Genomic DNA, 27,298 nt, shown 5'->3' on the forward strand with positions numbered 1-27,298 from the left:
TCTCATGTCAGTTTTATTCCCTCGGCCTCACTTGGATTCTCCCGTTTTGGTTCAATAGAAATTTCTCCAAAAAGATGGAAACAAAAGGAAAAGAAATGGAGCCGGGAGGGGGGCCCGGGCCCCCCCCCCCGCGTCCGTCCTGCTTGCTCCTCTGGCCAGGCCACGTCTCGTCCCTTTGCTGCGGGCGGCTCTGGCTCCCCCCACCCCCTCGTGGATCCTGGGACCGGTTCCCCTCGTCCAGTCACCCCCCGGTGCCGATATCCCAACCCAGCCACTTTGAAACCCTGAGTTCATGGCCACCCCTCTGCCCTGTGTGCCCCCCGCCCTGGGGATCCCGCAGCCCCTGCTCTGGTCCCCTCCTTCGCGGGGCGGGAGGGACTCCATCCTGGTCCATCGCTGGCATGTTTCCAACAGCACCTGACCCCACAGCCCCGGGGCCTCCCCTGCTTCCAGGCACATGGGGAATGCATCCCTCCCCCGGGCGCGGCAGGGGCCAGAGGGGGATAGCACAGGGGGGCTGCGCCAGTTGTAGGGGGTGGAGGCACAAAGGAGGGGCAATCTCAGATGGCACTGAGGGCTCTGCCCCCTGACCCCAGGGTGCTGCAGCAGGTGGGGAGATCCCCAGGGCACCCCTGTGTTGGGGACGCCCATCCCCAGTGGGGGTCCCATCTCCAGGGGAGCACTGTGGGAGTGTCTTGTCCCTGGGGGGTCCTGTCCCCAGGCCCCCCCGACCCCGGAGTCCTGGCATACGCACGGCGTACATGTCAAGAGGGGCGAAGGCCACGGCAGGGGTCATTCCTGCTCAGTCAGGTCCCGGGGCCCCCCCCGTCGCGGGGTGTCCTCCTCAGGGGGCAGGGGCCGGCGTGGGGTGGGGGGGCCCCCACGCAGAGTCTGGATGCGGCGGCACTCGTGGCAGATGCGGATGTGGGTGCAGGGCCGGGCGGGCTCCTCCAGAAGGCGCTGGGAGGTGGGTTCAGAGGCCAGGGGCCCCGCGTAGAGCTGCCCATTGCTGAGCCGCATCTCGCGGACGGCGCGAAGGGCCCGGCTTGCCCGGGCTGGGGGCCGCCGGCGCCGCCGGGACCTCGTAGGCTTCCGGCACGACACAGCCTGGCGCAGCTCCCGCAGCATCTCCTGGCACACCGAGAGCTGGGGGGAGAGCAGGGGATCAGGGCGCCGGATGCCTGGGTTCCTTTCTCACCACCCTTCCCGCTGCCAGACGCCTGGGTTCCTTCTTTGCTGACCATACTGGTCACCTGGGTTCCTTCCTCCCTTCCCTCCCATCCCAGCACCAGGTGCCTGGTTTCTTTTGTGCCCCCCCACCCCAATTCCAGCACTGGATTCCTGGGTTCTTTTGTCACCCCCCCCCATACCAGCACTGGATGCCTGGGTTCCCTCCCCACCCCCGGAGCCCCAGCGCCCCCCACCTCCTCGGTCTCTGCTGAGCGGCGCGTTGCCCAGACGAACTCCATGACAGCCACGAAGACGGCGACCACGAGTCCACAGATGAGAACCACAAAAATGCCCCCGATGTTCTCCATGCCCAAGCCTGGGGGGAGAGACGGGGGGTGAGGGGGAGTCGGCCCCATGGGTCTCCCCCCCTGCCCCCACCTCTGCCCTCCCAGCCTGGCCCTGCAAGCGCCCCCCGGCCCCCTCACCTTTGGCACGATGATCCTGCTCCTTGGGGCACTTGCCCCCCTCCCACCATTTGCGCTTGAGGATCTCCAGCCGGTTGTTCTCCTGCAGCTGCAGAATGGCCAGCGTGATCTCGTCCCGGAACGGGGAGCCTGGGGGCAAGGGGTGGGTCAGGATGCTGCTGCCCCCAGCCTGACCCCAGGGAATGGCCCATGACTACCCAGCCCCCATCTGCCATCCTGCCCCCCAGGACTCCCCCAAGGGAACAGTCTCAGCCCACCCTGTCCCCTGCAACCTCCTGCCCCCCAGGATCTCCCTAGAGAACAGCCTGGGACCCCCTCTGACCCCTGAAGCCCGCTGCCCCCCACCCCCCTGCACCCTGGGACCCCCCAAGGGAACAGCCGGTTACTGACTCGTAGCTGGTCTCTGAGCTGAGCGTTCATGTCCCTTCCCAGGCGGGTCTATGCGGGCACCTCCCTGGCACGGTAAAAAGACCCCATCGCCCTCTCGGTCCCTTCTCCCCGGCAGCTCCGGCGGGATACAGACTCGAGCAGCCCTTCGGAGAACAAGTGCCGGGAGGTCGGTAAGCGGCTGTTCTGCTGCGAGTCCCACGTCGGCGACCCCCCAGCCATCGTGGGGCAGTGGGATGGGCGCGGCGCGGCCGTGGGATCGGAGCGCTCTGCCGCCGGCTGCAGGCCCCGGGCCTGGCCTGACGAGCCCTTCGCCAGGTGCAGTCTGTGCGGATGGCAGGCCGGGATCCAGGCGGAGATTCCCTGGGCTGGCTCGGTTCCCTTCCGTCCTGTGCGTGGCAGCGAGGCAGATGCGGCGGGCTCCTTTCCTTGCCCGCGGCGGGGCCTGTTCTCCCAGCGAGCGTGTGGCTTCAGACAGAGACTGGAAGGAAAATCTCCTGGCCCCCGCCACCACTGGAGGGACGTGAGCGGAGTCGCACCTTGGCCCTGAAGAAATGCGCGTCCGGGCCCGGACCTCCGAGATGCTCAGGCCACAGGAACGGCCACCAGCGAGACTCGCCCGCTTTCCAGCTCAGAGCAGGGCCAAGCAGCTCTGCTCTGCCGTGCTCATCATCAAGCTTCCCCGCTCTCGCGGTGCCGGGTGGCTGATCGGCATGTCTATGGACAGGTCAAGCCGGGGCTGTGAGGATCGCCCACACCCGTCCCTCCTGGCCTGGAGCAGAGCCTTGGGAATAAGGGGCAATGGGGGAAAAGGTCTCGTGAAGTCTCCCTCCGCATGGCAGACGGAAGGCGTCCGAGAGGGAACCTGGGTTGTGTCCCACATATGAGCAAAACTGGGGGCCTTTCCTGCCTGGCTGCAGCTGGATCCACCTGGTGGACACCTCCGTCCAGAAAATGTCGAATGGGCCACACGTGATCACTGGGCACCTGCTCAGCGGATCCCCAGCCGGTTCTGCAAGCCCGGCAGGGAAATAGCCTCGGGGGGATGGTGCTATCCAGGAATCCCAGAGTTGCAGTGAGAGCTCCTGGGTACCTCGCGGTCGGATTGTCCATATGGACTGACGCACCCTGGCCCGTAGGCTGAACCGCCCAGCAGGCCAGACGCGCCACTCTGAGTGCTGAGACGCTAATTCCTCTGGTGCCCACAGCCCTGGGTCTGGCGGGGTCCCAGGGGAGCTCCCGTCCTGTCAGTGAGCAGCGAAATTGAAGAGGCCTTGCAAAAGGAACGTCAGCGCACACCGGTCCCAGTCCAGCCACCACTGGAGAGTGAGCATCTGTGACGAAGTGGGACTGTTCTTAATATTTCCTCTGAATGCTGTCGGGGTGCCTCAGTTTCCCCTAGGCATTTTTTAAGTCTCTAGGGGGTGAGATAAGGGGGTGTAATTATTGGAGAGCAAAGGGCCAGGGTACATAAATGGCGACACTCTGTCTCCTCCGCCCCTGGGACCGCTTGCTGCAATCCCCAGGGGAACCCTGTTACTGCAAAAGTCCTTCTCTCTCCCAGGGCCAAGCCGCAGGCTCCTCCACCCCGAGACCACTCACCAGATGGCCTGGGCCCTTCCCCCGGCAAGGTGAGAGCTAAAGGGTTGGAGAACAAAGGAAGCTGGTGCCCTCCTGGCCCAGGAAAGGGACAAAGCCCAGAGGAGGGGGGGCTGGAGAGAGTTTCAGTTTGGGGCTGGCTGGGGACATAGAGTGAAGTGCAGACGGGGTTGTCTGGCTCACTGCCCCCCAAAATGACCCAGCTGTGGGGTCCTGTTCTCTGCACCTACAAGCTCTGTGTTAGACCATGTTCCTTTCGTCCAATAAACCTTCTGTTTTACTGGCTGGCTGAGAGTCCTGTCTGACTGCGGAGTTGGGGGGCAGGACCCTCTGGCTTCCCCAGGACCCTGCCTGGGCGGACTCGCTGTGGGAAGCGCATGGAGGGGCAGAGGATGCTGGATGCTCCGAGGTCAGACCCAAGAAGGGAGGAGCCTGGGGAGCTGAGTGTCCTGCAGACAGGCTGCTCCCAGAGAGGAGACTTCCCCAGAGTCCTGTCTGGCTTCCTAGGGAGCAGCTCCAGAGCATCGCCCGGGGACTCCGTGGCAACTGGTGGTAGTGGTGGGATGTACTGCACCCCGGGGATGGCGCTTCCTGCAGTAAGTGACTGGGGAGCAGTAAAACGAAGGGGGATTGACGAGGAACAGGCGTGCTGAAGGCTCAGAGAGGAGCGGTTTTGGGGGGCAGTTAACCCCTGGGAGTGTGTGACCAGCGAGAAGGACTGTGCAGTAACAGGGTTCCCCTGGAGATTGCAGTGAGCGGTCCCAGGGGCGGAGGAGTCTGTAGCTCGACCCTGGCAAAGAGGTGGTGATCTCGAGAAGGGCTGGCACACTCGGGGTTCTCCCTGGAAACCGTGGGGAGCTGAGAGCACACAGGCCTGTGAGTCCACAACAACTCGGGAACAGTGGATTGATGGCCTGTCACCATCTCCTTAAGAAGGACATTGTAACCCTGTGCAAAAAGAGAAGGTTGCACATTGGATAGTTCACCAAAGCACAGTTAATTGTGCAGCTGGAGGAGGATGATCACTCTAAGGAGCAGATTCCTGACCCCAAATGGGGCTATAGCAGGATCTGGGAACAGTTGGAGTGGTAGCCAGGCAACCCCAAGACTCCTGTCCCGACCAGACAAGGGTCTTCACGATCGGGTTCCCCATCGGGGTATCGGAGACGGACGGGATTGGAGCTGAGTCCGAGAGAGCAAGAGGACTGGGAGAGACAGCGAGATCCTGAGAAGGAGCTGCAGAAGCAGCAGCAGCATGAACTGGTGATGGTGGAGCGGAGAGGCAGAGGGGACCTCCCAGGGGTGAGCGGGGATAGACCCCGGGGTGCCAGTTCCGCAGGGAACCTCAAGATTAAATTGCTGCCCCTGGTTAAGGGAGGGGGATGTGGGTGCCCACCTCACTGCCTTTGAGCAGGCTGGTGATTTGAACCAGGGGGACCCTGCGGAAAAGCCCCGGTGTCTAGCTCCCTTGCTGGGTCCCAAGGCCATAGACTCTGTCAGCCAGATGGGTGGGGAGGGGGACAGGCTCCCACTCCTGACCCCAACCTATATGTCTGTGTGGAGTTTCCTGGGGTCAAGCCCCTCGGACCCCCAGTGGGAGCGGAAGGTGATGGTCAATGGGGAGACATTCCCGGGATGGCGAGATCCTGGGACAGAGAGAAGTGTTGTCAGGCCCTGGGTGGTGCAGCCTCAGATGCTGGGGGGCTGTGTGAGCTGGGTGAGGGTCCCAGGGATGAAGCCCCTCGCCCTGCCTGTGGCCCAGATCCCTGTGCAGACCCAGGAGGGGTGGGGCTGGCTGGTCGTTGGGGTTCTCCAGGATATCAGCTGTGAGACCCTGTTGGGGGGTGACTGTGTCTCTTTGGGACAGGATCCAGGCCCTGCTCGTGTAACGGCCGGCCGAGGGTTTGAATTTGAATCCAGGGAACCAATCGGCGGAGAGGGAAATGGTCAGTGAAAATGCAGCTGACCTGGCTGGCAGCAGGGAGGAGCTGCTAGGCTCAGGATACCTGCCTGCCTGTAACCAGCCCCTGGGGCTGGGTGGGACAGAGAGATGCTCCCTGCCCCCTTGCACACCAGAGAGGGGCTCACAGTGGCTCTGATGCAGTGAGGAAAGCAGCGAGCTCGCTGCCTACCCCCACTGGGACAGCAAGGGCAGCGCTGAGCAAGGGGGGAGCTGAGATCCCAGCTGAGTGGGGGGAACCACAGGCAGGGCAGGTCGGCTGACATCCAGGTTTGCCTGGTCCAGAGGTGCTGCTGGGAAGTGATCCCACAGCAGGGAAGGGGGCTCTGGACATAGTGGGGCCCCTTAGCAAGGCGACCGGGTCAGGGAAGAAATACGTCCTGGTGGTGATGGATTTTGCCACCCACTACTCCAGGGTGGGGGATAGGCCCTCCACATCGGCAGATGCGCTGCTGACCATCTTCAGCAGAGGGGGGTCCCCAGCAAGGTCCTTACAGCCCAGGGGTCCAATGTCATGTCACCCTGCTCCGCGGCTGGTGGGAGAAATGTGGGGTCTGGCCCTGGACCTCTGCAGATCACCCTCCGTCCCACGGGCTGGTGGAGAGGATCAGACTGGCCCATTCTCCAGACCAAGAAACAGGTCCAGGCCTTTAGCGGGATGGCGGGGTACTACTGTGGGTTTGTACCCCACTTGAGCTCCCTAGCTGCCCCCGTCACTCAGCTATGCAAGAAGGGGAAGCCAGATGAGGTGGTCTGGACCGAGCAGTGCCAGAGGGCTCTCTGTGCACTGAAGGAGGCTCTAATCCAGGGCCTGGTAAATCTGGTAAACCCGGACAGTGCCAAGCCCTTTTCAGTGTTCACTGACGCCTCAGACGCAGGGCTGGGCAGGTCAATGCTAAGGGGGGCAGACACCCCATTGGGTGCCCAAGCAAGAAGCTGCTGCCCCAGGAGCAGAATTACGTGGGAAGAAATGCCTGGCCGTGGGGCAGGCCCTTAAGAAGCTGCAGCCATATCTCTTGGGGCGGCGCTTTGAGGTGTATCCTGACCCCTCTGCCCAGACATGGCTGCATCCAATGAAAGGGGCTGATGCCGAGCAATGGGTGACAGAAACACATGGCCAGAGGGGGGCCAAGGTCAAGATGGGGGCTCTTAACCAAGAGAGCCCAAATTGCAGCCCTCCAGACTGGAGTGCTGGGAGAAGACCTGATCTCGGTTTGAACCCCAGGGATATTGGGGTGGCAAAAGGGCACAGGCCGCATAAACCTGCCCACGTGCCATCTGCAAGTGCCATCGAACACACCCGACCTAAGGGAGGGCGTGAAACTGGAAGGGCCTGGTATATCTCCCACCAAGGGGCAGGGAGAGATGCTGGGGCATCCATGGGAATGTTGATGGGTTCGAACTTCCCCAGGTCACCGGCTAAAGTGACCCCGGTCAGTTCGGTCTCAAAGGGGAGAAAGATGTGAAGAAGCGGGACTGTTCTTAATGTTTCCTCTGAATAGTGTGGAGGAGCCTCAGTTTCCCCTATGCAGTTCTTAAGTCTCTAGGGGGTGGTATAAGGGGGCGTGATTGTTGCAGAGCAAAGGGCCAGGGTACATAAAGGGCCACTCTGTCTCCTGGCCACTGATGGCCTGGGCCTTCCCCCCTGCAAGGTGAGAGCTAAAGGGCTGGAGAACAAAGGAATCCGGTGCCCTCCTGGCCCGGGAAAGGGACAAAGCCGAGAGCAGGGGGGGGGGAAGCTGGAGTGGGAGGCAGTTTGGGGCTGGCTGGGGACATGGAGTGACGTGCGGACGGGATTGTCTGGCTCACTGCCCCCCAAAATGGACCCGACTGAGGGGTCCTGTTCTCTGTACCTACAAGCTCTGTGTTAGACCATGTTCCTGTCGTCTAATAAACCTGTTTTACGGGCTGGCTGAAAGTCCTGTCTGACTGCGGAGTTGGGGGGCAGGACCCTCTGGCTTCCCCAGGACCCTGCCTGGGCGCACTTGCTGTGGGAAGCTCACGGAGGGGCAGAGGATGCTGAATGCTCCGCGGTCAGACCCAGGAAGGGGGGAGCCGGGTGATCTGTGTGTCCTGCAGACAGGCTGCTCACAGAGAGGAGACTTCCCCAGAGTCCAGATTGGCTTTGTAGGGAGCAGCTCAGAGCATCGCCCGCCCGGGGACACACCCTGATGCAGCCACGATTGGAGGGGCCGGGTCTGAGCCATACAAGTCCCATGTGCCCCCGGAGCGTCCCTGGAGCGTCAGCTCCTGGCTGTGGTGATGAGATGTCTCGTAGCGAGGGTGCTGCGAGGCCCTGAAGTGGTTCTCTGGAAGGAGGCCCCAGCCTGGTTCGAGCCGGAAACTGCCCCTATGGTTGTACCTGAGCTGGCGAAACGGGCGACGGTTCATTATCAGGAGCCCAGATTCCGGCCCGTGGATCCTACGAGACCCACATGTGCCTCCACCATGTCCCTGGGCTGGCCCTGAGCAGCCAGTCGTCCGGGCCGACCCACGCTCGTCCCCTCCTGGGCCAGCGCCCCTGTGCCCAGGCAGCGAGCGATGCTGTGGGGTCAGCCTCCGCGAGGATGAGGGAGATGGCGGGTGGTGCTGCACCCCCATTGCTGGCTTGCCCAGGACCAGGACCCCTCCCCAAGGGTCCTGCGGTGCCAGAGCTGGCCCTTGTGGGTCACAATTCGGGGGAGATGGTGCTAGGAGGGCAGGAGGCATGGCCAGGCCTTTCTCTCCTCCATGGCTCACACTAGGTGGGGAGTCTGTGGGCATCTTCCCGGGGCCAACCAGTCAATGTCTGTTTTGGGAGTGGCCCAGCACGGGTCTCCCTCTCTCCGTGGTCTTCCTCAGCGGGGACTGATGCCGGTGCGACTTCTTCGGCCTGGCACTGGGGAGCAGTGCCACGCGGCTGGCGCTGGCTCCTTGGCACCCGGAGAAGTGCATCGGGACTGGGCGGGCGATGCCGGAGATCCCGGTCCGCATGGAGCCTCACTAAAGCAGCCCGGGGCACTCCTAGCCACGGAGCCGCTCGGTGCCGGATCAAGCTGGTGCTCCCACGACAGGTGACAGGCAGCTCCAGGAGAAGGAATTTGAGTCTGTCCCTCTCCTCGGTTCTGGGTTTAAACTTCTTACAGAGCCGGCACCGGAACGTGGGCCCATCCCAGGCATGCGGGTCACTGAGCGGCACGGGCGCGCGGGACCCTGCGCTGTCGGAAATCCCGCAGCCCCGGGCGGGCCGGGCACTCCCAGCTCCTTATTCCAGACTGCGCTGGAGCCGCTAAGGGGAGCTGCTTGCTCAGCACGAGACGTCCAGTGTCCCAGCAACTGGACGGCGAGAAGGGACCGAGAGGGTGGGGGGGCCCTTTTTGCCACGCCAGGGAGGTGCTGCTCCTATGGACGCTGGGGGAGACCCCCGGCGCCGGGGCACACGACCGCCTGGGAGACCAGCCTCTGTCCCCCACCCCGCCCTCCGGAGGGACCAGTCTGACCCCAACAACTCCCCTTGGCCCCCAATGCCCCCCCCAGTCCTGACCCCCCCCCCAGACAAGAGATCCCTCCCCTCAAGCCTCCCACCAGTGCCCCAGGAGTGGCAGATGCAGGACACCCCCGGGGGCAGCAGGCCCCCGATTCAGCACCACCGGCCCTGCCCCTGCCCTACCCAGAGGCATGCCGATGCCGTAGCCTTTGGTGTCCAGCAGCCCCCCGATCTGGGTGAGGTTGCAGTTGCGGCGCCGGTGATACTCGTTCATGGTGGACTCCAGCAGGAAGGCGTATCTGGAGTTCAGCACCCGGGCGATTCCCTCCTCCGTGCTCTTCACGAAGACACTGGGCTGCTTGGAGTGCATGTAGTTCCACATCCGCTGGTAGGTCTGGTACCGGGAGTTCTGCGGGAGGGAGGGGCACCTGGGCTGGGGGAGACCAGGGCTGGGCCAGCAGGGGCTGCAGGGCAGGCGGGAGGGGCCCGGCGGGACCCAGGGGCTGCGGGGCGGGAGGGAGGGGCCCGGCGGGGCCCAGGGGCTGCGGGTCGGGCGGGAGGGGCCCGGCGGGGCCCAGGGGCTGCGGGGCGGGCGGGAGGGGCCCGGCGGGGCCCAGGGACTGCGGGGCGGGCGGGAGGGGCCCGGCGGGGCCCAGGGGCTGCGGGGCGGGCGGGAGGGGCCCGGCGGGGCCCAGGGGCTGCGGGTCGGGAGGGAGGGGCCCGGCGGGGCCCAGGGGCTGCGGGGCGGGAGCGGGGCCACGGGCTCACCTGGAAGAAGGTCATGGTGGAGCCGGCGTGGATGGTGCCGTACTCGATGTTGGTCTGGTCGGCCAGGTCGTCGGCCGACTCCACCGGCACCTCCATGCGCTGCACCGTCAGGAAGGCGGCCAGGTTGGCCGTGTAGGACGAGATGATGATCAGCGTGAAGGCCCACCTGGCGGGGAGCCCGGGGATCAGGGACCAGCCCTGTGGGGCCAGGCCAGGAGAGGGGACCCCTGAGACCCTCTGCTGCCCTCCACTGCTCCCCAGAGAGCAGCCCCCTGAGACTCCCGCTGCCCCCCAGGGCCCAGGGCTCCAGCCCCCCGAGACCCCCTGCTGCCCCCGAGATCCCCCACTGCCCCCAAAGCACATGGCTCCAGCCCCCCCAACAACCCCCACTCCCCCCCGAGATCTCCCCAGAGCTCAGGGCTCCAGCCCCCTGAGAGCCCCGCTGCCCCCCGAGGCCCCCCAGCCCCTGCCCGGCACTCACCAGACCCCGCTGACGCAGCGCGTGGACAGGGCCCGGGGCAGCACCTCGGAGCCCTGCTGCATGAAGCCGCCGATGGGGAACCAGAGGCTGTTGCCCAGGGTGTAGTGGTTCTCCAGCACGTGGGGGCGCCCCCGCAGGCAGGGGTGGGGGTTGTGCCACTCGTAGGGGCTCAGCCTGGGGGACAGGGGCCATGAGGGGGGTCGCTGGGCAACCTGCCCCTGCCCCTGATGCCCCAGTCCCTGTCCCCCCATCCCTGACACCTGACACTCCCTGTCCCTGCCTCAGTCCTGTCCCCCCCAACCCTGTCCCTGACACCCCATCCCTGCTGCCCCCATCCCTGACACCCCCACCCATGTCCCCCCATCCCAGATGCCCCCCAGTCCCTGTCCCCCCTGTCCCTGCCCCTGTCTCTGTCCCCCCCGGTCCCTGATGCCCCTCTTCCCTGCCGGCCCCCCCACATCCCTCCATCCCCTCCCTGCCACATCACCAGAGCCCACCCTCCACCAAGCCCCCCACTGTCCTGCCCCCTCCCCCTCGGAGCCCAGCCCCCCACTCGCCCCATCGTCTCCCCGCGGGGGGCGTTACCGGGCAGCCAGGAAGAGGACGCAGCTGACGGCCAGGTAGGCCAGGAGCATGAAGAGCCAGACGGCCGGGGAGAAGGGGTCCAGGAAGGAGAAGTAGCCAGGCTTGCGGCCCTAGAGAGGGGGAGACGGGGGGGCTGAGTGTCCCCCTGGGACTGCACCCCCCACAGACCCGCCCTGGGCCCAGGCCCCTCCCTCTTTGAGCTCCCCCCACCTGAGCGTCCCCCTGGGACTGAAGCCCCCCAGGTGCCCCAGGGCCCCCTACCATGTGCACCCGATACAGGATGCTGATCCCCAGAGTCATGAAGGGTTTGGAGAAGTCGATCACCTTCTCCCGCTCCGCCGTGATGGTGAAGGCGGCCACAGCCAGGTCAGCCTTCTGCGGAGAAAGCGGAGGGTGAGAGGGGCCCCCCTACCCCCCGCTGCCCCCCGCCCCCCACTGCCCAACCTCCCACTGCCCCCCCCGCCTCCCTGAAACCCCACTGCCCCTGACCTCTCCACTGCTCCCCACTGCCCCCTGCTGACTCCCAGTGCACTCCTGACACCGTCCTGCCCCACACTGCCCCATCCCCCCACTGCCCAACCTCCCGCTGCCCCCCACTGCCCCCTGAAACCCCACTGCCCGCTGCTCCCCCCTGCTGCCCCCCGCTGCACCCCTGACATCCCCTGCCCCACGCTGCCCCCTGCTGCCCCACCCCCCACTGCCCAACCTCCCGCTGGCCCCCACTGTCCCCTGAAACCCCACTGCCCGCTGCTCCCCCCTGCTGCCCCCCGCTGCACCCCTGACATCCCCTGCCCCACGCTGCCCCCTGCTGCCCCCATCCCCCCACTGCCCAACCTCCCGCTGCCCCCCACTGCCCCCCTGAAACCCCACTGCCCCTGACCTCCCCACTGCTCCCTGCTGTCCCCGACACCCCCGCTGCCCCCATCCCCCCCCACTGCCCAACCTCCCGCTGCCCCCTGAAACCCCACTGCCCCCCGCTGACCCCCGCTGCCCCCCGCTGCACCTGACACCCCCCTGCCATACGCTGCCCCCCTGCTGCCCTCGTCCCCCACTGCCCCGCGAAACCCTACTGCCCAACCACCGCTCCCTCCCCGAAACCCCTCTGCCCCCCCACTGCCCTGACCCCCGCGACCTCCCACTGCCCCCCGACTGTCCCCTAAACCCCCCTTGACCCTCTCCCCCCCACTGCCGCGATCCCCCAGCGCCCTGGGGCCGTACCCGGTTGATGAGCTCGCCCACCATGCCGGTCCAGGAGCCGTTGGCCTCGGGCGCCCCGTAGAGCCCGTCCTCCACCAGCCGCAGCTGGAAGCGGAACTTGAGGATCCCGGCGAGTTCGTGCAGCATGTCGACGCAGAACCCCTCGTACAGCCCCCCGGCGCCCCCCGGGGCCTGGGCCCCGGCCCTACGCATCACGTAGGGGTTCTCCTGCGAGGTGGGGGGTGAGTGCTGGCTGCGAGCTTCCCTAGCGGTGCCCTGCAGTGCTGCGAGCTTCCCCCCAGCAGTGCCCTGTGAGCTGCCCCTCCAGCAGTGCCTTGCGGCGCTGCGAGCTTCCCCCCAGCGGTGCCCTGCGGCACTGAAAGGTCCCCCAGGTAATCGGGAGGCAGCCCCCGCCCCACCCTTGGGCTTCCCGCACAGGCCCCCACAGCCAGGCTCACCAGGATGGTGGTGACAATGAGGGTCTTGTTCGCCAGGCTCTCGGAGACGTCCATGGCCAGCGTGGTGGCGTTCATGGCCAGCGTCCTGTTCGAGTGCCACACGCCGATCTGCAGGGAGGGCACAGGCTGGGCGGGAGTGGGAGGGGGCCATGGGGCTGGGCAGCTGGGGGGCCATGGGGCTCAGTGGGGTGGGGGGTGACGAAGTGGGAATTTTTCATATTTTGGATGACTACTATGTATGCCTCAGTTTCCCCATGTGGTGCCTGGTCACTTGCAAGGGGTGTGGGGTTTCCTCTGCACAGACCCAGAGCTCCAGGTGTGATGGACACCTGGGGCTAAGGGTCTCTGGGGTCCTAGTGAGGCAGGGCTGTCCCTGGGGGTCCCGGGGGTGAGGGGCCTGCCCCATGCCCGTGGCAGGTTCCAGAAGACAATGGCCTGACACTTGGTACCAGCACCTAGCGCCCACGGGCAGCCAATTCTCCGCAGGGCACCGGCCGAGGGAGCATCTGGGGGATGAAGGGCTGGAGGGGCAGGGGGATTGATAAGAGGGGCGGCTGGAAGTGCGGGAGACGCGGCTGGATGGGGACTCCTGGGGGTTGGGGCCGCCCCAGCTGGACTGTGTTGTAATTTCCGTTCTCTATGGTCACTCAGGGCGTGTCCGGACCCCCAATAACCCGCCCGTGTCCCCCCGCTGGTTGAGTCACTGCAGCATTGGGGGGGGTCACAGCTCCCGTTGGGGGTGTGAGTCTCCCACAATGTCCCAGCCAGGGGGCCTCGCTGTGGGCTCTAAGGGTCGGCCGCAGGGGGCGGGGAAGCCGAGGGGCTGACCCCAGTGACAGTGACCCCCAGGGGGCTGGCACAGTGAAGGGGTCCCCAGGAACGGCCCCAGAGCCAGGTGAGAGTGTGGAGACCCATGGGGCTGATGGGGGGGGTGAAGGGGCTGGGGGGGACCATGGGGCTGGTCCTGGGGGGTTGAGGAGGGGCCTGTCTGGGGGGGCTGTGGGAAGATGGGGGGTGCCAGGGATCTAGGGAGGCTGGGGTGTCCAGTGGTGCAGGAGGCCATGGAGATGTGGGGAGGGTCAGGGGGTGCTGGGGACATTGAAGGGCATGGGGGCTCCAGGGAGGGCTGGGAGTTTGGGGGGGCCGGGGAGGGTCTCACCTCGCGGTGCCCATCCCGCGACTTCTCCAGGATGCGCAGGGTGTAGTTGGTTCGCTGCCCCTTGCTGTTGAACTCCACGTGCCCCGTCAGCCCGTCATACTCTACCTGGCCGGGGCGCGGCCGGGGCAGACAGAGAGAAGGACCAAGTGAGTGGGACGAAGGGGCAGAGCTGGGATGGGGTCAGTAGGCTCCAGAGTGAACGCCCGCTGGGCAGGGGCAGGGGCACTCACCATGCGCAGGTAATTCATGAGGCTGGTGCCGTGCTGCCAGATGCTGGCGGAGGTGCAGGCCAGCGGCCGGACCCCGATCTCCTGGCTGCGGTTCAGCTCCCGCACGGCCCCCACCACCACGTGCACCGCATCGAACAGCAGAGCCGCCGAGAGCTGGGGGGCCGGAGACAGTGAACCCACAGATACGTCAGACCTTCCCCCTTACATGTCTGGGGGTCCCCAGCACCCCAACCTCTCCCCCGAGCCCCCCAAACATCCAACCCCCCCCAGTGCCCCCAAACACACCCAACCCCTCCCCCAGTGCCCAAACCCCTCCCCCAGTGCCCCCCAAACACCCTCCCCATCCCCCAAACACCCGAACCACTCCCCCAGAGGCCCCCTGTGACGCAGCAGGGAGTGGGGAGTGTTGACCTGGGAATGTAGCTGGGGGATTTCATTGGGGATGGGAGACCTGAGAGCCTGTAACCTGAGCCAGGAGTGGTGGGGAGGGGGGAGGTAACACCTCTGCCCAGGAAACTGGACAAAGGCTGCAGGAGGGAGCCTGCTGGGGGGGTTTTGGTCTCAGTTTGGGGCTGGGTGGTGGGATGCAGGGAACCCCAGGGCCAGGGTCTAAGCTCCCTGCCCCCCCAGAAGGACTTGACTGAGGGGTCCTGGTTGTACCCCCAAGCTCTGTTTTAGGCTGTGTTCCTATTGTCCAATAAACCTTCCCTTTTACTGGCTGGCTGAGAGTCACAGTGAATCCCAGGAAGAGGTGTGCAGGCCCCGGACTCCCCCACACTCCATGACACCCCCAAACACCCTCCCCATCCCCCGAACACCTTCCCCCTCCCCCTGAGCCCCCGAAACACCCCCACCCTTCCCCCAGAGCCCCCCAATCCCAACCCCCAACTCCTCAACCAGCTCCCCAATCCGCCCAACCCCTCCCTAATTAAAGGGCTCCCCCGTGCTCCCCATTCATACTTTATCCTCCTCAAAATAGGGGGCCCCCAGCTGTGCCCCCATCAGTCTCACCCCATTGCCAATCACAGGGTCCCTGGCTCAGGGACGCCCCCACGTCCTGCCACGGCCCTAACCAAATAGCCCCCGTCCCCTTGGGGGATGCCGGGGGCCGTCAAAGGGGGCTCACCGTGGGGCCGGGGAAGGGGCTCCGGTCGCAGGTCTCCCGCCAGGACATGTTGAGGCTGCGGGCGAACTCCAGGAAGAAGGGGTGGGTCACGTTCAGGATGGAGAAGCCCACGACGTTGGAGTGATCGTCCACCACGTCGTCCAGGCGCAGGGTGGGGAAATCCTGCAGGGGGCGCCGCAGGGCGAGGGGGTCAGGCCCACACGGGGCCTGGGGACGGGAGGAAGGGGGCCCGGGGGCTGTGGGGCAGGAGGGAGGGGACCCGGCGGGCCCCAGGGACGGTGGGGCAGGAGGAAGGGGGCCCGGGGGCTGTGGGGCAGGAGGGAGGGGACCCGGCGGGGCCCGGGGGCGGCAGGGTGGGAGGAAGGGGGCCCGGGGGCTGTGGGGCAGGAGGGTTGGGACCCGGCAGGGCCCGGGGGCAGCAGGGTGGGAGGAAGGGGGCCCGGGGGCTGCGGAGTGCGAGTGAGGGGCCCTGGCGAGGCCCAGGGACGGCAGGGTGAGAGGAAGGGGGCCCGGGGGCTGCGGGGCAGGAGGGAGGGGACCCGGCGGGGCCCAGGGACAGCAGGGCGGGAGGAAGGGGGCCCGGGGGCTGTGGGGCTGGGGGGAGGGGCCCCGACAGGACAGGCCAGCCACGAACAGATCCCTGGGGGCCGAGGCCGGGCTGGGGGGTGTCTGGGAATGACCCGGCTAATGGCCAGGGGTCATGGCCATGTGAGCCAGCCCAGCCCCCCTGCAGCACAGGGAGGGTCCCCGGGGCCAGTGAGTAGAGGGGTCCCCCGGGCCGCGCCCCAGCTCACCAGGGTGGTCAGGATGTATTTATAGAAGGCCGAGGTCATGCCCAGCTCCGAGGCCTGCAAAAAAATTGGAGAGTTGGAGCCTGGCACTGTGAGCTTCCCCCAGCAGTGCCCCCCACCGGGACCATGGGGCTGCGAGCGTCCCCCAGCAGTGCCCGACGCCAGGACCATGGGGCTGCGAGCTTCCCCCAGCAGTGCCCCCCACCAGGACCATGGGGCTGCGAGCGTCTCCCAGCAGTGCCCCCCACAGGGACCATGGGGCTTCAAGCGTCCCCCCAGCAGTGCCCCCCCCACCCGGACCATGGGGGTGCGAGCGTCCCCCAACAGTGCCCCCTGCCGGACGCATGGGGCTGCGAGTGTCCCCCAAGCAATGCCCCCCACAGGGACCATGGGGCTGCAAGCTTCCCCCAGCAGTGCCCCCAGCCAGGACCATGGGCTGCGAGCTTCCCCCAGCAGTGCCCCCAGCCTGGACCATGGGGCTGCGAGCTTCCCCCAGCAGTCCCCCCAGCCGGGACCCTGGTCCTACAAGCTTCCCCCCAGCAGTGCCCCAGCCGGGACCATGGGGCTGCGCACTTCCCCCTAGCAGTGCCTGGGCCGTCACCTTCTTGAGGATGAGGTAGGAGAGGGAGGCGTTGGCGTCGATGATGACGGTCGAGATCTTGTCGTCCCGAATCTCCTTGAGCAGCGGCGTCGGGTCGTGGGCGTCGTCCAGCATCCGGATCGACAGCGTCTCCTTGGAGATGAGGAACTGGCGCACGAGCTCCTCCAATCGCAGCAGACCTGCAGGGGGCGGGGGGAGCAGGGTCACCACCCGCAGCACGCCGCCCCCCTTCTGCCCCCCTGCCCCACCCTCTGCCCCACAGCGCCCCCTGCTGACCCCCCGGCTCCCTGCCCCACGGTACCCCTTACTGATCCCCTGCCCTACCTCCTGAAGCATGGTGCCTCCCACTGGCCACTCTGCTCCCTGCCCCACAGCACCCCCTGCTGACCCCCATGCCCTACCCCACAGTGCCCCCCTATCAACCCCTCCCACTCCCTGCCCCACGGCACCCCCCCACCAACCCCTCCTGCTCCCTGCCCTCTGGCGCCCCCTGGCGAGCCCCCCGCCCCTCACACTCGGCCTTGGCACAGATGAGACTAGCCGAGGGGTAGTTGAGCGACTGCAGGATCCGCGCCAGGGCCAGGCTCAGGTCCTCGTTGCTGGGGTAGAGGCTGACGGAGGCGAAGCGCAAATACTGCAGCCGGGGGGTCTCCTCGGGGCCCACCTTCACGTGGGGGATCTGGGGAGAGAGAGGGGTCAGGACCCGCCAGGGGGCATCGGGCCGGGGGTGGGGCTGCGGGGGGAAGGGAGGGAAGCACTGGAGATGTGGGGAACAAGGGAGCAGTGGGGGTGATGGGGTACAAGGGGAGGGGCAAGGCTTGCCCCTGGATTCAGGGGGTCCTGCTCCCCCATTTACCTCCTTCTCCCCACAGATGTGGCTGACAGTGGCGGCCGAGGCCGGACTCGATGCGGGGCCCAGAACCGACACCACCCCTTTGGGCAGGATCTGGCACACTGTAGGGAGAGAGTGGTGTGTCAGGGCACACCAGACAGCCAGGCCCTCGCATGTCCACCCTTGCACACACACACACACACACACACACACACACTTGCACACTCACCCCTCACACACTCACTCACACATGTGCCCCTCCTCCACAGACATACACTCAGTATTCTCCTCCTTGCACACACACATGCCCACCCCCACACATGCATGCTCACCATTGCACACCTACCCTTGGGCACACACATGATCCTCCCCCCACCAACACACACCCTTCATACTTATCTTCACATGCCCACACTTGCTTGCACACACACTTACACACAGCCCTTGCACACTCACCATTGCATGCCCATCCTCACACATGTGCACTCCTCCCTCCAAAAACATGCACATCCTGCACAATTCCCCTTGCACACCCACCCTTACACACTCATGCTCTCACACCTCTTCCTCTTGCCAAACGTGCACACCCTACCCATTCACACTCACACGCATGTCTGTTCACAAATGCACACTCATCCTTCCACATACTCCCATCCTTGCACACCTACCCCTGCATCCTTGCACACTTGTCCTTCCACTAATGCACACCCTCATCTTTGCACATGCCCACTCACCCTCACGTTCCTGCTGCGACACACACACGTAATGTTTCTCTGCATACTGGGAGTGCCTCAGTTTCCTCTGTGTGTTACTCGGGGGGATCAGGGGTGTAATCGCCGCAGCGACCCCCGGAGGGCAGGTGTGACGCCGACTGGCTGCCTGGGCACAGAGACCAGCTGACACCCTGTATCCTGGCGCCTGGCGGCCAGAGCCGGTTCCCTGCAAGGTGGAGGTCTCTGGTGACCTGCTGGCCCTGGAGAGGGGTAAAGGCTGGAGGGAGGCAGCGGGTCATGGCTGAGGCTGGGCTGTGAGAAGTGACTCAGTCTCCTGGTTTGGGGGGCACCTGGGGCTCCGGATCCCCCCACAATGGACTTTGCTGCAGATCCCTGGTCCCTGCACTCACAAGCTCTGTTCTACGCTGGGTTCCCCTCGACTAATAATCCACCTGTGTCACGCGCTGGCTGGGAGTCGCTGCTGGCTGGAGGGGGCCCTCTGGGGGCTCGTGAGGCTCCCCGGGGTCCTGTCCAGGGGGACTCGCTGTGGGGGGGTCCTGGATTACCAGGGGGCTGAACGTCCCGAGGTCGGACCCAGGAGGCCCCAAAGCCAGGCAGGCTCCTGGCCCTGGTGGGAGACGCTGCACCAGAGTTCATCTGGAGCCCCCAGCCTGGGGCCCCGGAACACCCGCAACCCCATGCCGTGCCCGGACACCTGAACTATCACCTTCCACACCCCTCCCCTTCGGGCACACGCTCACCTGCACACCCGGCCCCTACACACCCAACGTACACACTCGCCCATCTCCTCAGCCTCCTGGCCCACTCCCAGCACATTCGTTCTCCTCCTTGCACACTTGTGCCCGGCACATGCCTGTGTCCCTGATTTCACACCCAGTGAGGGCTGGGCCCATGTGTGCACGCGCACCTTGCACACCCAGCCTTGACTGGCCTGGGGGATTTCATGCTCCCAGCCCTGTTGGGTCACGGACTCCCCCTCACATACTCACACTCCCCACATCACGATGGCCTTGGAGAGGTGCTCTTGGACTAACCACCCTTGTGCACACTCCCCCTTGCATGCTCCCCTCATGTGTTTACACACATTTGCTCACGTGGGTCACCCCCTCACACAATGAACACTGGCACATGCAATGGTGTTGGCAGACTAATCCTGGCTACCCCTTGCACATGTACTGGTGTCAATGGGCTCACACGCATACTCCCTTTGCACAGTCAACTCCCTGTGCATGTCTCCTTGCACACACACACACTCTTGCACACATACTGGTGTCAGTGGTCTCATGCACACCCCTTGCACACACTCACTGGTGTCACTGCTTTCACAGGCCCCCTTGCACACTACTTCCCATGCATCCTCCTCACACACCCCCTCGCACACGTACTGGTGTCAGTGGTCTCGTACTGGCTGTCGCGCTGCAGTTCGAAGATCTCGACCTCCACGCGGGCCTTGGCCGGCACCTCGATGATGCTGTTGATATGCTCTCGGGCCAGGGCCAGGGCCAGCCGCTCCCCGCGCCCACACACCATCTGATCGTCCAGGATCGCAGCTGTGGGGGGCACAGAGCCGGAGGGCATATGGGTCCAGGGACACCAGACACCACTGACCTCCCCCCATCCTCAGACACCTCTTCCCCACCAACCATCCCATGGCTCCCCTCCAACCCATAGGCCCCACACTGCCCCCAGCTGACCCCGTCACCCATTGCCCCTTCCCCATCATCCCCCAAAGGACCAGTCGCCCCCCAGAGCTGGGCTGCAGCCCCTGGCGCCTCCCGTTCCAGACCTCTAGGCACTTGTTATTGCACCTCCTATGGCTGCCCCCCTACCACCCCCCACCCCCTGCCCCCTGCCCCCACCGTCCCAGCTCTGCGCCCAGTGAGCATTAATCCCCGACAGCCGCGTGGGTGACCTCGGGACAACAGATGGGGCAGCGGACAAAGGCCCTATGGGGTGTCTGTCAACCCCAGCCCCACCCCAAAGAAAGCTCTACAGGTGTCCCTCACTCCCAACCTGCAGCCCCTGCTCCCCCAGCTCCGGGCTCCCCCTGCCCCAGCCCTGCCGGTGCCCCCCACTCCCGACCCGCAGCCCCTGCTCCCCCGGCTCTGGGCTCCCCCCACCCCAGCCCTGCTGATACCCCTCACTCCCGACTCACAAATCCCCCTGCTAGCCCAGCCCTGCCCCCCCAGCCCTGCCGGTGCCCCTCACTCCTGACCCGCAGCCCCCTGCTAGCCCAGCCCTGCCCCCCCAGCCCTGCGGTGCCTCTCACTCCTGACCCGCAGCCCCCTGCTAGCCCAGCCCTGCGCCCCCAGCCCTGCCGGTGCCCCCCACTCCCGACCCGCAGCCCCTGCTCCCCCGGCTCCAGGCTCCCCCCGCCCCAGCTCTGCCGGTGCCCCCCACTCCCGACCCGCAGCCCCCTGCTAGCCCAGCCCTGCGACCCCAGCCCTGCCGGTGCCCCCCACTCCCGACCCGCAGCTCCCGCCCGGGCTCCCCGGGGCGCCTCACCCATGCGCAGCGACGGCAGCACCTGCAGGCTCTGGCGGGCGACGCTGACGATCAGCAGCAGCAGCAGCCCGGGCGACGTCGGCATCTTCCACCCTCCTCATGGGGAACGTCGTCACCGCGGCCCCGGCTGCCACCTGCAGGGGGAGGGAGAGCCCGGGGGGGGGGCTGGGGGGGTCACATGGCAGAGCCCACCGCCCCACAGCACCCCTAGTGACCCCCCTGCCCGTCAGCGCCCCCTGGAGATCTTCTGCCCCATAGCACCACCTCCCCCACAGCGGCCCCTAGACACCCCCACTCCACAGGGCCCCCTAGTGATCCCCCCGCCCCTCAGCGCCCCCTGGAGACCTCCCGTCCCACAGTGCCCCCTAAGTTACCCCCAGCCCCTCAGGGCCCCCTGGAGACCCCCCGCCCCCAGCGCTCCCTAGTCACCCCCCTGCCCCTCAGCATCCCCTGGAGATCTCCCACCCCACAGGGCCCCCTAGTGACCCCTGCCATCTCACAGAGCCCCCTAGTGACCCCCCCACCCCTCATGCCCCCTAGTGACCCCCAGTGTCCCACAGAGCCCCCCAGTGACCCACCCTTCAGCACCCTGGAGACCTCCCGCCCCACAGGGCTCCCTAGTGACCCCCGCCGTCCCACAGAGCCCCCTAGGGACCCCCCCCGGCCCTCAGCACCCCCTGGTGACCTCCTGCCCCACAGCACCCCCTAGTGACCCCCCTGCCCCTCAGTGCCCCCTGGAGACTTCCCATCCCACAGCACCCCCTAGTGATCCCCCCATCCCACAGAGCCCCCTAGCGATCCTCCCGTCCCACAGCTCTCCTTGAAGACCTCCCGCCCCACAGGGCCCCTAGTGACCCCCCTGCCCCTCAGCATCCTCTGGAGACCTTCCGCCCCACAGCGCCCCCTAGTGACCCCCTGTACCACAGCACCCCTAGACACCCCTGCCCCTCAGCGTCCCCTGGAGACCTCCCGCCCCAACGTCCGCTAGTGACCCCCCCGCCCCTCAGTGCCCCCTAGACACCCCCGTCCCTCAGTGCCTCCTCAAGACCTCCTGCCCCACAGCACCCGCTAGTGACCCCCCCCCGCGCCTCAGCGTCCCTTGGAGACTTCCTACCCCATAGCGCCCCCTAGTGACCCCCCTGCCCCACAGCACCTCCTAGCGACCCCCCACCCCTCAGTGCCCCCTAGTGACCCTCCTGTCCCACAGGGCCCCCTGGAGACTTCCTGCCCCACAGGGCCCCTTAGTGACTCTCCCCGCCCCTCAGCGCCCCCTAGTGACCCTCCCATCCCACAGGGCCCCCTGGAGACTTCCCGCCCCACAGGGCCCCCTAGTGACCCCTCCACCCCTCAGCACCCCCTGGAGACCTCCCGTCCACAGCACCCCCTAGTGACACCCTGCCTCCCAGCATGTCCAGTGACCCTGCCCCCAGTGCCCCCTAGACACCCTCTGCCCCACAGCACCCCCTAGAGACTCCCTGTGGCCAAGTGGGACTGTTCTTAATGTTTGCTCTGAATACTGTGTATGTGCCTCAGTTTCCCTAGGCATTTCTTAAGTCTCTAGGGGGTGGGATCGGGGGTGTGATTGCTGCAGAGTCCTGGAGGGCAGGGGTGTGATGCTGTCTGCACAGAGACTGGCCGACACCCTGTCTCCTGGCCACGGGTGGCCTGGGCCCCTCCCCTGCAAAGGTGCCAACTGAAGGGGCTGAAGAACAGAGATCAGGTGGCCTCCTGGCCCAAGAAAGGGACAAAGCTTGGGGCGGGGGCTGGGGGGAGTCAGTTTGGAGCTGGCTGGGAAATGGATGGGGGCCCAGATGTGGCTCAGGCCTCCCTGTCCCCCTAGACGGACCTGACTGAGGGGTCCTGTTCTCTGCACCTACAAGCTCTGGTTTAGACCATGTTCCTGTTGTCTAATAAACCTTCTGTGTTACTGGCTGGCTGAGAGTCCCAGCGAATCGCAGGAAGTGGGGCCCAAACTACATGACACCCCCTACCCCAGAGTGACCCCTACTGACTCCTCTGCCCCACAGCACCTCCAACTGCCCCACCTGCCCCACTACGCCCTGTGACAAAGTGGGGGGGTCTCTTGATTTTTTCTTGTTTTCCCAATGGTTTCCATGTGGAGAGGGTGGGACTCAGTTTCCCTGGGTGCTACGGGTTTAACGAGGGGAGGGGAGAGGGAGTTTGTGGGGACACAGGGCCAGCGAGGGAACTTGGGACCCTGGCCAATGGCCTGGAGAATGGAGACCCCAGCGACTGGGGACCCGGAGCCCAGCTCGGTTCGGCCAGTGGGGGGACAAGGGGCTGCGGGGTCCCCGGTGACCGGACCAGCTGGGTCCAGCCAGAGGGGCCAGAGGACAGAAGAGGGGAGGGGGGGCCCAGGCGACCCTGTTTACCGGGAGAGGAGACAATGGACGGGGGGGGCTTGGGGCTGGTGATAGCAGATGCCCAGTGGAGAAGCAGGGGGGCTCGGGGCTGGAGGGAGGGGGCAGGCAGAGCCCCCTGGAGGCAGGGGAGATTGGGCTGGGCTGGGGGAGGCCAGGCCTGAGACCGGGGAGTTCCTGTGCTGGGTTCAGACGCTCACAAACCCCTCCTGCGTTACGCCGCCGGCTGAGTTACCCCCGGGTTAGAGAACGGGGGGGGCGGCATTCCCCCTGGGAGTGGAGCCCCTGGGGGTCCGGAGCGAGGGATCTCCCTGAGGGGCCCACGGCAGAGACATGCGGGCTAAGGTGCCAAGAGATGTGGCTCCAGGAGGTGGAGGGGCTGGACCCCCCGGAGAGAGTGGCCCCCCAAGAAGGGCTGTCGCACTGAAGGGGGGCTCCTCCCATGGACCTCACGGGGCCAGAAGTGGGCATGACCTGGGAGTCTGTGATGCCCTCTACTGACCCTCCACCACACATCGCCCCCTACTGACCCCCTGCCCCACAGCTCCCCCTACTGACCCTCCCACCCCACATCGCCCCTACTGACCCCCTGCCCCACAGCTCCCCCTACTGACCCCTACCCCACAATGCCCCCTACTGACCCCCTGCCCACAGCTCCCCTACTGAGCCTCCCATCCCACAGCGCCCCTACTGACCCTCCCACCCCACATCGCCCCCTACTGACCCCCTGCCCCACAGCTCCCCTACTGACCCTCCTACCCCACATCGCCCCTACTGAGCCCCTGCCCCCAGCTCCCCCTACTGAGCCTCCCACCCCACAGCGCCCCCTACTGACCCCCTGCCCCCACAGCTCCCCTACTGACCCTCCTACCCCAGCTCCCCTACTGAGCCTCCCCCCACAGCGCCCCCTACTGATCCTCCTACCCCACAGCGCCCCCTACTGACCCCTGCCCCACAGCTCCCCCTACTGAGCCTCCCATCCCACAGCGCCCCCTACTGACCCCTGCCCCACAGCTCCCCCTACTGAGCCTCCCATCCCACAGCACCCTCTACTGACCCTCCTACCCCACAGTGCCCCCTACTGACCCCCTGCCCACAGCGCCCCCTACTGACCCTCCTACCCCACAGCTCCCCCTACTGAGCCTCTCACCCCATTTCCTGCCTGACGGCGCCCCCTGGCCAAGGTGACTCCTGGTCGCAGTGGGGGAGGGGGTCTCGCAGCATCTGGCACTACTCCCCCCCAGCCTGCTCCCCCCCGCCCTGCTCCCTGTTTGTGCCAAGTCAGCAGCTCGCGGTGTCCTCGCGCCACCTTCACCTTGAGCAGCGACGTGGTTCCCGCAGCCTTGCTGGGCATGAGCGAGGGGGGGATCGGATGCCCCCCCGGGGGGCAAAGGAGCTGGGTGGTGGAGGGTGCGACCAGGCCTGAACCCTGAGCAGCACCAGCAACTTCCTCCAGGGAAAACTACCTGGCTTTGGATGGGCACTGCTGCAGGAAGCTCGCAGCACCAGGGTCCCAGGGGAGGGGGGGGCGTGTCTCAGTGCTGAGGTTCGAGGGGGGGATTTGGGGGGATGGGGCCCTGTCTCAGTGCTGGGGGTTCCTGGGGGGCATTTGGGTGGGGGAGGGGATGTGTCTCAGTGCCAGGTTCCCAGGGGGTATTGTGGGGGGGGTGTGTCTCAGTGTTGAGGTTCCTGGGGGATATCTGTGGGGGACAGGGCCTTGTCTCAGTGCTGGGGTTCCTTTGGGGGATCTGGGGGGGGGAAGACAGGGATATGTCTCACTGCTGGGGTTCTCGGGGGGCTTTGGGGGGATAGGGCCATGTCTCAGTGCTGGGGTTCTTGGGGGGGCTTTGGGGGATAGGGCCATGTCTCAGGCTGGGGTTCTTGGGGGCTTTGGGAGGATAGGGCCGTGTCTCAGTGCTGGGGTTCTTGGGGGGGATCTGGGGAGATAGGGGCCGAGTCTCAGTGCTGGGGTTCTTGGGGGGATTTGGGGAGCTGGGGCGATGGGATGGGGCCCATCACCAATCCCTCCATGGTCCAGCAGTGGGAGGATGGGAATTTAGCCCAGTCACGTGACCCCTTGATGCCCCACCAGCTGCATGGGGGAGGGGAGGGAGAAGGGGCGGGGTCTGAGATCGCGTTGCCTGGAGACACCGGCTTCCTTTCTAGCCGTGTCCTGTTGCCCGGCAACAGCTACGGCTGGTACAAAAGGTATCAACATCTGAGCAGGCAGAAAGGGCTGCGAGCTTCCCCCCAGTGTCACGAGCCGGGACCCCTGGCGCTGCGAGCTTCCCCCCAGCAGTGTCACGAGCCAGGACCCTGGAGCTGCGAGCTTCCCCCCAGTGCCCTCAGCAGTTACCTCTGCCCCCGTGAACCGTCAGCACTGAGACATGGCCCCATAGCTCAGCTCCGGGGACCCCAGCAGGAGCCCCAGGCCCCAGCCCGGCCTGGCTGGGCTATCAACTCAGCGCCGTCCCCTCCTGCCAGGCCGCGCCAGGGAGCCAGGTGACGCTAACGTGGGGTGGCAGCTCTGTGCCCCCCCGCAGCTGCGGGCTGAGCAAGGCCTCAAACTCAGGGCTCGGAAGCAGGAGAGAGACATGGAATTGGGGGGCTGCCAAGGGCCTGTGGGGTGATTGTGTAGAGGGGCCCTCTGGGAGGGTGCTGAGGTGGGATGGGACCAAGGGGTTTGAGCACTGGGTGCTGCTGAGAGGGGGGAGGCCCTAAGAGAGAGGGGGAGTGCAGGGGGGCACTGGGGTGGGGGTACATGGGGGACCCTGCATGGGGGGGTTGGTCAAAGGATCCTCTCCCCCTCCCAAAGAAGGAGCAGGGCGAGCATACGGACAGCTCCCTCCCCACCCCACGTGCACCCCCAGGCCCAGGGTGGAGGGGGGCTCGGGCCTGTGGCCGGCTGGTACCTGGGATGGGGGGATCCCGCTGAGACCCAGTGAACTCAATTCACACATGGACCCACTGAGCAGCTGCGCTAGAGGGTCTCAGAGCTCACCCCAGCCCCAGTGGGGAAAGGCCCCGAGCCCCGTTCCCTGCCCCCCCCGAGCCAGCCCCTCCTCCCCAGCTGGGAAAGGCCCCATGTCCCCCCACCTGCTTCTTGTGCTCAGCCCTGGATTTGGGGCAGCGGGGGCCCCCTAGTGGAAGGGGGAAGGGCGGGGTGGGGTCACGCCATTTTGGGGGCGCCGAGAGAAATAGGGGGGCCGGAGCCCGACTGGGGTGGGCGGGAACAGCGTGCCCGGAGCAGAGCCGGGGGGGCTGCAGGGGGGGGGACGCAGGATACAGCCAGGGCCAGACGGGCCCAGCCCCGCGATCTCTGCCCCTTGTCTCTCCCCCCCCCCCAGCACAAACCAGGGTAGAGGCCAAACGGGTTTCCCCTTCCCCTCCCCCAGCCAATCGGGGGGGGCAGCTCCCCAAGTCCCCAATACCAACCCCCCGGCCTCACATACGCGTGCGCAGAGCTTCGGTATAGGCCCCGCCAAAGTGCAGGGGGGGGACATGGAGCTGCCCCCGGCCCCCCTCAAACAGGCAGGAAAGTAGCGAGACTTACGGAATCCGTGATCGGCGGGGCCCCCCCCGGCTCGGGGGTGCGGCCCCCCCCGCCCGTCCGGAGGGGGGCGCTCGGCAGGGACAGTCCAGTGCTCGCCCCGCTCCGGGGCTCCCCAAACCCCAATCCGGGGAGCCCTGGCAGCTGGCAGCGGTGAGCCGCGCGGGGGGCGGGGGTCGTAGTGGGGGGGCTCAGGCGTCAGCGCCCCTCATTTTGCAGGGGGGAGGGGAGAACTGCCGGTAGAAGAGAAAACGCCCCATGTCCGTCCGTCTGTCTGTCCGGGGGGGGGCGCCCCGAATCTCCCTCGACCGCAGCCCCCGCTCGCCCTCCTGGGGGGGCCGGACCCCCCCCCCCGATCGCAGCCCCCGGCCGTGAGCTCCAGGGGACGGGGGAGGGGTTCAAATCCCGATTTTCCGCCGGGGGGGGCGATGCAGCGGATGCGAGGGGAGCGGGGGGGCGCTTCAGGAGCCCTCAATCAGTGAGGCCGGCGCATCGCGGCGACGGTGGGGGGCGGAGAGAGGAGACGGGGGGGCGGAGATGGAGGGGGATGGGGTGGCGGGACCCTCCGTCGGGGGCGGGGCGATATGTGGGGGATGAGGGGGTGGAGACACCCCCTTCTCACGGGCGAGCTGCCGGGTCCCCTGTGCTGGCTGCGAGGGGCCGGGGGGCGGCGTGGCGGGCTCGGGGGGGCTTCTGGGGGGGTCCAAGGGGCCGGGGGCCTGCTGGGGCCGGCGTGGCGGGCTCGGGGGGGCTGCTGGGGGGTCCAAGGGGCGGGGGGCGATGCAGGGGGACGGGGGATTGCTAGGGGGCGGCTGGGGGTCTGTTAGGAGCGG

General features: G+C 66.5%; 1 protein-coding gene across 2 annotated transcripts; it reads right to left on the reverse strand.

Moving 5' to 3' along the window:
* GRIK5 (glutamate ionotropic receptor kainate type subunit 5) lies at positions 1–26,974 on the reverse strand. 2 transcript variants are annotated; one of them, XM_038382750.2, is made up of 20 exons: positions 26,469–26,974; positions 20,535–20,668; positions 19,415–19,579; positions 17,320–17,417; positions 16,977–17,142; positions 16,464–16,642; positions 15,866–15,919; positions 15,072–15,233; positions 13,946–14,098; positions 13,716–13,820; positions 12,557–12,664; positions 12,120–12,326; positions 11,226–11,276; positions 10,902–11,011; positions 10,317–10,490; positions 9,836–10,001; positions 9,251–9,476; positions 1,656–1,784; positions 1,425–1,546; positions 1–1,146 (listed from the first exon to the last, which is right to left on the reverse strand). In XM_038382750.2, the coding sequence occupies exons 2-20, from the start codon at positions 20,617–20,619 to the stop codon at positions 793–795; spliced, it is 2,814 nt and encodes a 937-aa protein (XP_038238678.1). In that variant the 5' UTR covers positions 20,620–20,668; positions 26,469–26,974; the 3' UTR covers positions 1–792. The 2 variants fall into 2 exon arrangements, with proteins under 2 accessions (XP_038238678.1, XP_038238676.1); XM_038382748.2 differs by having other exon boundaries at positions 11,163–11,276.
* Between the last annotated feature and the right edge of the window lie 324 nt (positions 26,975–27,298).

The sequence above is a fragment of the Dermochelys coriacea genome, chromosome 24, assembly GCF_009764565.3.
Source record: "Dermochelys coriacea isolate rDerCor1 chromosome 24, rDerCor1.pri.v4, whole genome shotgun sequence".
In the NCBI taxonomy this organism is placed as follows: Eukaryota; Metazoa; Chordata; order Testudines; family Dermochelyidae; genus Dermochelys; species Dermochelys coriacea.